The sequence below is a fragment of the Erythrolamprus reginae genome, chromosome 6 (assembly GCF_031021105.1).
Source record: "Erythrolamprus reginae isolate rEryReg1 chromosome 6, rEryReg1.hap1, whole genome shotgun sequence".
NCBI classification, from domain to species: Eukaryota; Metazoa; Chordata; class Lepidosauria; order Squamata; family Dipsadidae; genus Erythrolamprus; species Erythrolamprus reginae.
In genome coordinates, this window is record NC_091955.1 from 48,812,464 (window position 1) to 48,825,358 (window position 12,895).

The window sequence follows — 12,895 nt, forward strand, 5'->3', positions numbered from 1 at the left end:
CACCAGCTGCTGCTGCGACTCTCGGAAGAGCCCAGAAGATACTTGACTCCCAGCTGTGTAAAACAGGAGGAGGGAAAGGAAACGGAGGCTTTTGTGCCTTCCGCCCAGGGAAGCCCTCGCCCTGACCCATGCAGGAAGCTTTCTCCTCACCACGCCTCTTGCTGGGGGGACCGGGTGGCATCCTTCTGGCTGGCACATCTTGAGTGGTCAATCCTAAAGCCAGCCCAGGGGCCGCCTTAAATCCCAGACGTTTTCCTGTGTTTCCTTGTTGTCATGGGGGCTCAGGAAAGCAGTGGTGCATATGAAAAGGGCGCCGCTTTCCTGGCCGGTGCAGGGCTTGACGTCAGGAGATGTCAGCTGCCCCGACAGCAACCTCGGCTGCCCCGACAGCAATGTGCTCATCTGCTTCTGCGGGGGGGAGGCAGTCGCCTTCCCCCACACACATTTAGGCATTGCTCACTTAGCCATGGCACACTTAGCTGCGGCTTTCATTTTTTGAACCCTGCCCAGGAGCCAATCGCCAAAGGTAGGCTTTTGCAAAAGGTAGGCGATTGGCTCCTGGGCAGGGTTCAAAAAATGTGCACTGACAACTGCAGCTAAGTGCGCTATGGCGCATAACTCAGCTTAGAGGAAACTATGCCTGTCACTGTATTTTTATTCTTTTATTCTTGTTCTAGTTTTGTTTGACAAATTCAAATAAACAAATAAACAAACAAAAAGATAGATAGATAGATAGATAGATAGATAGATAGATAGATAGATAGATAGATAGATAGATAGATAGATAGATAGATAGATAGATATTCAAATGGTCAGTTGTGTCATCTGAACCCAGTTAACAATGGGGAAGTTGCCATGTTCTGCTTGCTCAGTTCTTCAAGAAAGAATTTGGGCTAGGGAGCAACTGGAGAAGCCAGGCTCTTTATAATATAATTTATTGTCAAATTATTACAGTCGTGAACACATTTTCCTTATACTGATTAACTGAATAGGTCAACTATATATCACAAATTCAGGTTAACTTCAGCAAAGACTTTCTCACTTAAGCCTGAAAATATTCAATTATAAATATAAAACTAACACTGTTTGAGAATTATGTTTTTATTCCCAATGTGGATCATGGAAAAACCACTGGGTGTTCTGCTTGCCTACCAATTCTGGTTATGAATTAAGAATTTTTTCTACATTATTTGCATGTATTTATGTATTCCTTTTTCTTTCTTTGTGGATTTATTGTAGATGGGGGTAATTTTTCTTTGTTATTGATAATATCTGAGTGTGGGAGGGGGATTTTTCGGTTCTCTCTCTGGCATCTTCTATTTTTCTTACAGTATTCTTTCTATTACCTACATTTAGATTGAAAGTTCTTTGGGACAAGAAAATTATGGATTTACTTCAGGTTGGCTTTTGACTGTAGAAAAAGAAATTCATTCATAGATTTTGTGTTTAGTTTCAAATAAATTAGACCTCAAATAAATTTCAGCAGAAGGTATCAAGCAGAACTCTTTCCATAGGTCTGTATTTGGTTCTTGCTGCTTCACATCCTCTGAGATCTGGACCCACAATATTCCTTCTTTTAAAGATAGCATAAGGTTGGCCAAGTTTCGGCCAGGGAGGTAATGATGTAGGAATTTAGATGATAAGACATGCAGGATTTGACAATCAACTTTGAATTGGACCTAGAAGGAGATTTGTAATCAATGTAGCAACTGCATTATTAAATCTGTCATTCCTGGATTAACTACTATGTTTTAAGTCTGTCGGAGTAATGATGATTTAATAGCTGACGAGCTATGTAAGGCTGTAAACTGAAATGCTGATGTAAGTTTTGCCCTAACGTCATTTCCGCCCCGGAAGTGTTTGTTTGACCCTGCAGGTCCATTTCCGGGTCAGTTGATTATGCTAATATATGCAAATTTAATGAATAAATTATGCAAATTTATGTTAATAAAAATGACCCAGTTTAAATCCAGCTCTTGTGTCCGTGTCGTCACTCCGTCTCTCCAGCAATGAGTCAGCAGGGTTACTACCACTATAAGAAGCTGTCTATAGAAGGAAGACCACGAGAGGCCGTATCTCTCTCTCCTTGTGTATCTCTCTCATCATTGTGTTCTATCTGCATTGTAGCTCTCAGTATAGAGTTGAAGACTGATCGATTGCCTGATATGTGACTAACACATATATGTGTGTATAGAGAAGTATTGAATATAAACCACTGTTTGTAAGACAAATCTCTGTGTACTGTATTTTTCTTCTGGTTTCCCTCAAAATAGTAGTCATGCTATGCACACTCTGACAAGATCAGTTGAAGCTTCTGAGGGGGTGTATTACAGTACTATATATGCAAGATTAGGGCATGAATCATGGTTGATGGGAGATTTCAAAAAACCCTCTATAAATGGCACATAAGGTACAGAACTACAGTATATAGCCCGAATTAATCTGTTTCAATGTAATATCTGTTTGATACCCTACTAGATGTTGCCTGCATCTATAAGTTAACAACAATTGTTTTGTTTTGTTTTGTTTTTAAAGAAAGTGCTTTGTAAATCTTCCATCTTAAACCTGTCAGTCTTTCCTCTTTGGGAAGAACCAATTATAAATTGCTGACAAGCCAGAAAATTAATTAGAAATAGTTTTGTGTCGCTACAATTTCAGTGATTATCTGAAGGAAGAAACATTAAAAATAAGGACCAGAAAAAAGATGAAACTAAAATCTGTCAATGTTAAATTTGTAGATATTGAAAACAGAAGCAGCTGCACAATCTGGAGATATTGGCATATATACAATCCGCTGTTCTCCTTTGCTTCATCTGAAAAAGAGTCTAATGATGAAGCAAACATTATGTATAAATAAACATGATGATGGATTGCCAGACTCAAAAATATTCTCATCAAAGCTGGTTATTTTTCACATCTAAACAGTGTCAGTGTTCCTATAAACACCCCCAATGAAATAAAGCTCCAAGGCTAGAAGTTCCTCAAAGTTCCAATTTATTAGAGATGCCATGTTGGCGACATCTGGGAAAACCCAAATCTGAAAGCTTCCAGGGTTTCTCCATCCAGTTGAAAGTTAACAACCCTGCCCCACACCCACAAGCTGATCACATGGTCCAATCAAATACTGTCTACATTAAGGTACAGGCTCATTCATCCTTGAGTAAATAATTTCGTTATGACTAAGTTTCTACCACACCAATTAAATAAAACCAGGCTAAAATATGTGGCAGTTGAAGCAAACAGATAGAATGGCTTTCAAAACTGACAAAGAGCTTAATGTATTGTTTTAATTTATCTGTATTACTTTTGGATAATTCCACAATAAAACTAATTACACTGCTCTGAAGTTAACTATATTGTATACAATGGAAAATTAGGTCTGAATCAGAATTTGTGATTAAATAGCTGCCAATAGATGATGATTCGTTACCAGATGATAGTAATGAAGAATATTACTATAGAGTCTGAACTAAGAATAAGACCCTGATATATTTCTCTCTTTAATTCTCAAAAAGAAAGACCTAAGCCGGGGCAGTGGTGGACAGCAGTCAGTGCACCCAGGTGCACAGCTTCATTAGGTCTGGAGCCGTGCACGCATGCAACCGGTGAGATACTGGTGATTTTCTCCATTTTTTTGCTTCCACACATGCACGGAAGCACAGAAGATAGGGGGAAATCACCCAAACCTTGCCAGTTTCCCTAAACTTCTCTGTAATGATCCTGTTTTGCTCATATCCCCATAATTTCCTTTCTTTTGTAAATATGCTCTTCCTGTTTGAGTCCTGTTTTTTTATTTTGTTGCTAGAAGGAAAACAATTCATCAGATAGAAGATCATAAACAGAGCATCTTATTTTAAGAGCAATTTAATTAGTAAATACTAATTTAATTTTTGACATATATAATTTGACATATATAATATACACACAAATGTGGGACATGTTCAAAAATACTGGAGAGAGGTAGGGTTTATTTTACCTTTAGTTGGCAATTTAATTTTACAGATAGGAAAACAGAGCATTGAACACTGGCACTGGTTGTTGTTTTGTTGTTTGTATCTACACTATCTTTACAGAGCCAGATATTTTACTTACTTACTTACTTTAGTTAGTTAGTTGGTTAGTTAGTTAGTTAGTTAGTTAGTTAGTTAGTTAGTTAGTTAGTTAGTTAGTTAGTTATTAATAGAGTTGAAAGGGACCGTTAGGTCATCGAGTCCAACCCCCTGCCTGAGCAGGAAACCCTACAGCACCCCAGCCAAATGGAAGTCCAATCTCCTCTTGAAGGTGTCCAAAGTTGGGGAGTTCACCACCTCCCCTGGCAGGCAGTTCCATTGGTTGATCGCTCTGACCGTCAGGAAGTTCTTCCTTATTTCCAGGTTGAATCTCTCCTTGGTCAGCTTCCAACCATTGTTCCTCGTCCGGCCCTCTGGTGCCCTGGGGAATAAAGAGACCCCCTCCTCACCGTGGCAACCCCTCAAGTATCTGTAAACTGCTATCATGTCCCCTCTAGACCTTCTTTTTTCTAGGCTGTCCATGCCCAGTTCTCTCAATCTCTCTTCGTAAGTCTTGGTTTCGAGTCCCCTAATCATTTTGGTTGCTCTTTTTTGCACCTTCTCCAGAGTTTCGATGTCTTTTTTGTAGTGAGGTGACCAAAATTGGATGCAGTACTCCAGGTGGGGTCTGACCAGGGCATAGTAGAGTGGTATTAGTACTTCCCTGGTCTTGGAGCGTATTCCTCTGTTGATGCAGCTTAGGATTGGGTTGGCTTTTTTGGCTGCTGCTGCTGCACATTGCTGACTCATGTTTAGTTGATTGTGCACCAAGACTCCAAGATCTCTTTCGCAGTCACTACTGCTGAGTGGGGTATCTCCCAGGCTGTATGTATGTCTAGGGTTCTTTTTGCCGAGATGGAGGACTCTGCATTTGTCGGTGTTGAACCTCATTTTGTTGGTATGGGCCCACTGTGATAGTCTGTCTAGGTCTTCTTGTACTCTGAGCCTGTCCTCAAGGGTGTTGGCTACCCCCGCCAGCTTGGTGTCATCTGCAAATTTTATTAGTTCCCCTTTTATTCCCTCGTCCAGGTCATTGATGAAGATGTTAAAGAGTACAGGACCCAGGACAGAGCCCTGTGGTACTCCACTGTCTACTTTTTTCCATGTGGATTTGGTGCCGTTGAGGACAACTCGTTGGGTGCGGTTGGTCAGCCAACTGTTTATCCATCTACATGTGTAGTAGTCTACTCCATTTTTTTCTAGTTTGTGGATTAGGAGATTGTGGTCGACTTTATCGAAAGCCTTACTGAAGTCCAAGTATATGAGGTCCACTGAGTTGCGTTGGTCAACTGACTTGGTTATGGTGTTGAAAAATGATTTGAGATTGGTTTGGCATGATTTGTTCCTGATGAATCCGTGCTGGCTATTGGATATGATCTTGTTTGTTTCTAGGAAGTGGGTAAGTTGTTTTTTGATTATTTTCTCCAGTATTTTTCCAGGTATAGAGGTCAGACTGATTGGTCTGTAGTTACCTGGGTCGGTCTTTTTGCCTTTTTTGTGGATGGGGACTACGTCAGCTCGCTTCCAGTCTTCCGGTAGGTCTCCAGTGATCCAGGATATTTGGTAGATGAGGAGGAGTGGTTCCGCTATGGTGTCTGCCAATTCTTTTAGGACTTTGGGGTGAAGTCCGTCTGGCCCTGGTGATTTGTATTCGTTGAGTTCCCTCAGGTAGTCCCTCACTGTGCTTTTGTCTATGTTGAGTTCGGTTCTGGGGCAGTTTGTTGCAGTTAAATTGCAGATTGGTTGGAGGGAGGTTCCCTTTTGTGTGAAGACTGATGCAAAGTAGGCGTTGAGTAGCTGTGCTTGGTCATTGCTGTCTGTGATTTCTCTACCCTCTTCGTTTTTTAGTGTGACGATTGTTTCTTTGATTTTCTTCTTATTGTTGATGTGTTGGAAGAATCTTTTTTTGTTGTCTTTGACTTCCGCTGCAAGGTGTTGTTCATATTGTGCCTTTGCTGTTTTTATTTTTTGTTTGCAGGAACTGGCTGTTTGCTGATATTCCGCTTTGGTTATGAGTCCTTCTTTCCATTGTTTGTACTTAGCTTTTTTTCCTTTTATGTCATCTGCGAGGGCTTTGTTTAGCCATGCAGGTTTAGTTTTGGTTTTCCTGTTTTTCCTTTTCATGGGGATTGCGTTGTTTTGGGCATCTATGATGCTGTTTTTTAGGATCGCCCAGGCTTCCTGAGTGGTTTTTCCTTCTAAGAGTTTGTTCCAGGGGCATTGTTCAAGGTTCGCTCTGAGCTTGTTAAAGTCCGCTTTTCTGAAGTCTGGGACTGTGGTGGTGTTGGGTATAGTAGCTAGTGATTGCACTATGTTGAATTTGAGGATGACGTGGTCGCTCTCTCCCAGTTTCCCTTCTTCTTCTGTTCCCTCTATTGTTTCTTCCCTTTTTGTTAGTATTAGGTCTAATATAGCATTCCCTCTGGTTCCTGTTTCAACTTTTTGGGTTAGAAAGTTGTCAGCTAGACTGGAAAGAAATTTGGCAGACTTTCCACTTGGTGCTGAGTTAGTTTTCCAGTTGATGTCTGGGTAGTTGAAGTCCCCTATTATTGTCGTGCTGTGTTTGTTGCATATGTCTGTTAGTTGGCATGTGAAGAGGTCGTCCGTTGTGTCTGTTTGATTGGGTGGTCTGTAGTATACTCCAATTGTGGTGTTGCTCTTTTTTTCTTTTATGTTGACCCATATGATTTCTAGGGGGTTATCATCTTTGGTTGGATGTAGTTCTGTGGCAGTGTAGTGGTCTTTGATGTATAGTGCAACATCTCCTCCTTTCTTGTTTGACCTGTTCTTCTTGAAGAGGTTGTAACCCATTATCTGTGTGTTCCAGGCGTGCGTTTCGTCCCACCAGGTTTCTGTGATTCCAATTAGATCGTATTGGCCCTCGTGTATTGATAATTCCAGTTCATCCTGTTTGTTTCCCAAGCTTTGTGCATTAGTTAGTTAGTTAGTTATTAGAATTAGTCAAACAAAAACTAGAACAAGCATAAAAGAATAAAAATACAGGAATGATAGACCCATTAGTAGATTTATGAATTTCCCCTCTACTTATTTTTAGTGTTGCCATCTTTTTAGGCAGCTATGATTCAGGTATGAACACAAAACTATGAAAATACATTTGGTATTATAACAGAACATAAACAGGCCATCCATATTTAATATGTTAATCTAGATTCTAGAACAACATATATATAAGAGAGGCTAATATGTGGGAAACCCAATATTTCTATAAATAAATATGGTTATTGTTCTTTGTTTACCACTTTTCATCATTCTTAATGTTACAGTAATTTTATGCTACTGTAATTTCTCATATTTTAATACTACTAATCCAAATAAAGATTTATTTAGTTTGTAGTGTTTTGTAATAATAAATTTAGCAGTTAACGTTGATTGATTGATTGATTGATTGATTGATTGATTGATTGATTGATTGGATTTATATGCTGCCCCTCTCCGAAGACTCGGGGCAGCTCACAACACAATATAACATATTGTGCTTCGTAATTTTATAGGCATTAGGAACTAACGACAGTATTCATGGTGAAAACTATTAGTGAATCAATGTTAATCAATTAATCTTCAGTTCAGACAATGTATATCACATTGGAATTCTTTGTTTTCTTTAATCCTTACTTGAAGGAAAATAATGACTGAAACTAAACAACCTTTTATATCTATGATTCCTACAAAATATTGCTCTTATGAATAATAATTTGGATGTTGAAGATGAGTACTGCCCTGTACCAGCATTTTTTCTTTTAGCCATCTCCTATTTTTCCCTTAATTTTTCCTGTTTACATAAGAGGCTAAATCCTTGCATATACGTGTTTTACAATTTTCAAACTTCAGTATACTGAGATTACTATATTGCCACTAAATAGAAATAATTTAATCCAGTATACAATCACTTTTAAACACTATTTAGTAAACATGAAGTATCGTTACCTTATTCTGTGCTTTGGAGCTGATGGGTTCCATAGTCTGATCTTAGGCTCACTCCCTGGGCAGATGATCAAAAGCCTGTGGGAAGGTATTTCTTTTGTCTTGGACATAGAAATCCAATGTGGGGCATTCTTTGTCATTAATAAAAAGCAACAATTCCACTTTGGAAAAATGTTCTGCATTCTCAGAGGAATGTTTAATCAATGTTTCCTTTATCACTTCTGTCATTTTTACATTTTCTATTATGTGGGTCTTCTGAATTGACCATTTCCATTTGCAGCATTGCAAAATTATAAAGTGCACCATTTTGATATTATGGATCCAAGAGGAATTGCATCTGATGTACTGACACAGGAGCAGCACACAGAATCTGATCACGTCCCCCATTTAAAGAGGGGGAATACAGGAAGAGGGGCAAAATTTTAAAAGCTCATATTCAGTCCTCATTAGTCATAGAGTGCTCTCACCCCATATGTGGAGGCTAGCTCCACCCCTTGAGAAACGGCATATCAGCAGGATCCAATGCCCATTCTGCATGAAGCAATCTGTACTGTGATTGGTTGCTGTGTTCTAGAGGTGGAGCTCTTACCTCACAATCAGGAAGTTATGAGTTCAATCCTAGATAGAGGCAGATGTTGGGTTTCCTGCTTTGACAAGGGGTTGGACGATGACTTGCAATGTCCCTACCAAATCTGTTAATCTGCTATGGGTGTGGAGGGGGAGTTTCCCTCCCCCACCACACTTTTTCTTCTGTGTGATCTATGATTTACCTCATGATGTAGTGATATGCCTGGCTACCTTGTTTGCTATATATATCAATGTAAAATATATTTACTTATTTTAAAAAATACAAGTCCATGTCAGCATCTCTGACTTCATTTGGACATCTGCTGTGCAATTCCCAGACAAGAAGCAATGGCATTTTGGAAGCATAGAGCATCTTTGGGTGTGAGCCTGATACATCTGCAAATAAAAAACCCCAATCACTCTTATTCAACACACATAAGATCTGAATAAGAGGCTTCCAAGAGATATGTCAAAGCAGATAATGTAAGAGGAAGTCTAAAGGAATATCACTAGCCTTTTGTTAGTAACTATTCATGAAGGAGGAATATAATAACTATGGTTAACAATGGACATATGATACCCACTTCCTGTTATAATACGTGAAGACTAATGTCAATGATAAGGCGAGTGTCACAGTAGCATGGTTGGAACCTGTCCCCATTGAAAATATATTTGACATAAATACATATACAAAACAGGTGCTAATTTAGTTGTGTTGCTGTGATTGTCATGTTGTCTGTTTGGACTCTCCAAACTTCATTGATTTTAGTCTTCATGTATTATAAGAGGAAGTGGTTGTCATATGTCCATTGTTAGCCACAGTTTTTATATTCCTCCTTCATGAATAGTTACCAACAAAAGGATAGTGATATTCCTTTAGACTTCCTGTTTAGACTTTCTCTTCTTATATATGGTTATAAACAATTTCTTGAAAAGCATACTAAGCATATATAAATAAACTTCTTCCCCTTTGATAGTTGTTCCACAGTTAAGTAAAGTATTGAATATGAAAACATGAGAATTATAATACCATAGTCTTACTAGCTATTAGTGAAACTAGTTGCTATGTATTTGATATATGTATAGGATTGCAGTGTAATGAACTGTGCAAAATTGGAACATAATTTAGAGGGAGGAAACACTTTGTTTCAGAGGTAACAGACTGGTTTTAATTAAAAGAGAGATGCATGACAGCACTGTCTCTCTTCATTCATGTATTTGTCATCTTGTTTTATGGGAAACTGATTTCATCCTGAAATAATCTGTATATTCACTATAATCAGAATGGCCAAATACTGCTTTAGCGAAAGAAGGGATAAGAAAAAGGAAACAGCAGAGAAAAGAAAATAGGAGCAACTTTCTGAGTTGTGTTTCAACGTCCTCCCCAAGATCTTTTTCATTTTATTCTCCATTTTGGTTAGTTACATGGCCACTGGCTTCCACCAGGTTTCTGCATGCACCTTTTGACAGCTTCACAAAAAAGGTCCACAATACAGAGTTTCATATGTGGGAAATGTTCTTACATTCAAAGTAGGGTGACAAACAGTTTCTGGAGAAGGTCTTACAGTAGGGAGAGAACATAAGTTATCACACAGTACCTGGCAACAAAGTATCATAGACGTTGAATAGACTAGAACAATTTTATCACAAAAATCACAAAAAAGTAAAGAATCTCTGTTATGCAAAATATACATTTTAAGATCTATTTCATATTTTCTACTTTACATTTACTAATATTATTTTGTGATCATTTCAATTAAAAAACTATAATATATTTAACTGCCCATATTTTATTTCTCTCAATAACTATGAGGTAACAATAAAGAAAATCAAAACAACAGCAAAAAGCATCTATACAATTCTGGCAAAATCTGTGATTGTTTTTCTTCAGCTTACTATTTTCACCTACATTTACATATCTCTGATCCAAATCAAACTAAACAATGTCTTGGCACATTCACTAGGATTCATAAAAATATAGATACGACAGTGCAAAGACTTCTTGCAAAATCCTGTGACATTAATGTTCTTAAGTTACAAATTTTGCAAAAATACAGTTGCTATGAGGAAATGTATGTACTAACATCACTATTGTTAAATTGTGTGCCTTTTATGATCCACAGTTGGTCTGTTGTAATGACCAAGAAAAATACACAAAAAGTTGTGTTGGTCTTTTTTCATGGGGTTTCAGAGATGCAGCATCCCTTGGTGTAGACGTCTAAAGCTGATATTCCATGCACACATATCTTATTTACAGTTGACTCATCAATAGTGACTAATAACTGCATCTACTGGCAGCAGCTGTTAAAATTAGTCCTTAATCCTCATAACAAGCTCGACTTCCATAGGAAATTAGAAGAATCTCTTCAAGGCTTTAGGTGATGATCAGGGCCCATTCAGGAGGAGCAAACTCTTTCCAGTACAGTCCTTGGCATGGCTAAATTCCATTGTCCCTTTTTCAGCAGTCAAAAATCCATGATAAATTCTGTATAACACTGTAGCCAATAATAGCAGCATCAGATATTAATTTCTTGATGAATCTATTTTTATATTAAACATATGTACTGTACAGCTATATCTGCAAATGCTATTACCATAACAAAATGTATATCTCCATATACTGTATAAGAAATATAAGTATTCAAATACAACCTTGTACATTTTTATATAACATGCATCTTATGCAAAGAATGTTACATGTTTAGATACACCTGTTTTCCTAGCAATCCTAAACGTACAAAAATCTGGGAATTTTCAACAATCTGAATGATCTCTTATAATTTTTTTAAAAAAGCTTTAACTGTCTAAGTCTTTCACATTGTTGGGTGTTTTTTCCTCACCAGCCCAAAACTTCATATTTACAACTAAGTTCATGATGTTGCTTAAACCACGTTACCTTGTTTTTATATAAAGAAAATGCAATTCTAGAGAATAAAATTTGAACATAAAAATGAATGCAAATTGTAAAACTGTGGGATTGAAGTAACAATCCTAATGAAATGACAAGACCATTGCTAAATCCCACCTTTTGAAAAATGTTAAGGAAGTGGCCATTTATCAAACTATACTTGGCATATGCATAGATACATGTATCAAAAAGTGGTGGAAGGAAGCAAATGCTTTTAACAGCTAAACTTACATGAAAAGAGCAGCTTTGAAGAAGGCAACTGTGGAACATGAAAACAGATGAAAAATACAGACGGAAAAACAGTAAACACAACACATAAGACAAAGCATTTAAAGAAAAGAAGAAACAAATATTGACAAATAAATTGTGAAAGCCTTAGAGTTAGAGGTTTAAGGCTGGTCAAAACCCCATTTTGAAACTATTATCCTTTTGCAACTATGACAACTTCAAACATTCTCTCTCTCTCTCTCTTTCTCTCTCTCTCTCTCTCTCTGTATATATATATATATAGTTTGCAATATAATATATATATTGCTTTATTTGGTGCTTTGAATCTAAAAATGTTGAAGAATCCTGGAGAAGAGAAATGACTACACTACCAAGCAACACTTGCTAACTTAATATTGCAAGCCTGGACTGTGTTTACCTTTCTTTCATGTTTTGTGCCTTCCCCAAGCCATTAAGAAAGAGATCTGGCCTCTGCTTGCGTGTACCCAGTAATGACAACCTCTTTGCAGTTATCTGTGTGCAAACAACCGGAAATATTCAGAAATCTGATATATTTATCCAGTACTAAAATAAATCAATCAAGAAATAACATTTTTGAAAAAAAATAACTTAAAATAAATCAAAGAGAACCAAAATAAAAACAAACTACCCAATCCCATATGCAGACCCATCAAACATCACTCTGATTTCAATAAGATGGTACAATTAAAACAACAACAAACCTGCACAGTCCTAGATCATCTATGATTCCAACTACCATATTTTTCAGAGTGTAAGATGCACCAGAATATAAGACCCACCTTAGTTTGGGGGGAGGAAGTTAAGGGGGGGAGTCTGCCTCTGCCTCCCAGCAAATAGTAGAGATGATATACACCTTAATTTTGGAAGAGGAAAATAAGGGGGGAAATCTGCCTTTGCCTCCCAGTAAACAGTAAAGATGATATACACTGTTTGCTGTGTATTTCTGTGTGTGCCTGAACCATAGAAATAGCAAAGAATTGGAGAAATGTACATTAAGGCAGTATAGCAATGCCAGAAAGTTTTCTTAAATGTAGTCACACTAACTCCTTCCAATTATTTAAATAGATCTACTTCAAACATGACTATGTCAGGGTTTAACTCAGCTGCCTTATCTTAATACTAAAACAGGACTCTGTTATATTTCAGATTATACTTGTACAGATGCTGTTAAAATGTATGT

At 37.6% G+C, this 12,895-nt stretch overlaps 1 protein-coding gene across 3 annotated transcripts in view; it reads right to left on the reverse strand.

Annotated features, from left to right (window-relative positions):
• Positions 1 to 10,943: 10,943 nt before the first annotated feature.
• KCNC2 (potassium voltage-gated channel subfamily C member 2) overlaps positions 10,944 to 12,895 on the reverse strand; it is a 79,910-nt gene continuing 77,958 nt past the window's right edge. For 2 of the 3 annotated variants that reach the window (XM_070754767.1, XM_070754765.1), the window contains one exon: positions 12,146 to 12,207. In XM_070754767.1, the coding sequence (XP_070610868.1) occupies positions 12,146 to 12,207 (62 nt within the window). Of the gene's footprint in view, positions 11,054 to 12,145; positions 12,208 to 12,895 lie in introns of those variants that run through there. The other variant, XM_070754762.1, reaches the window with a different exon arrangement.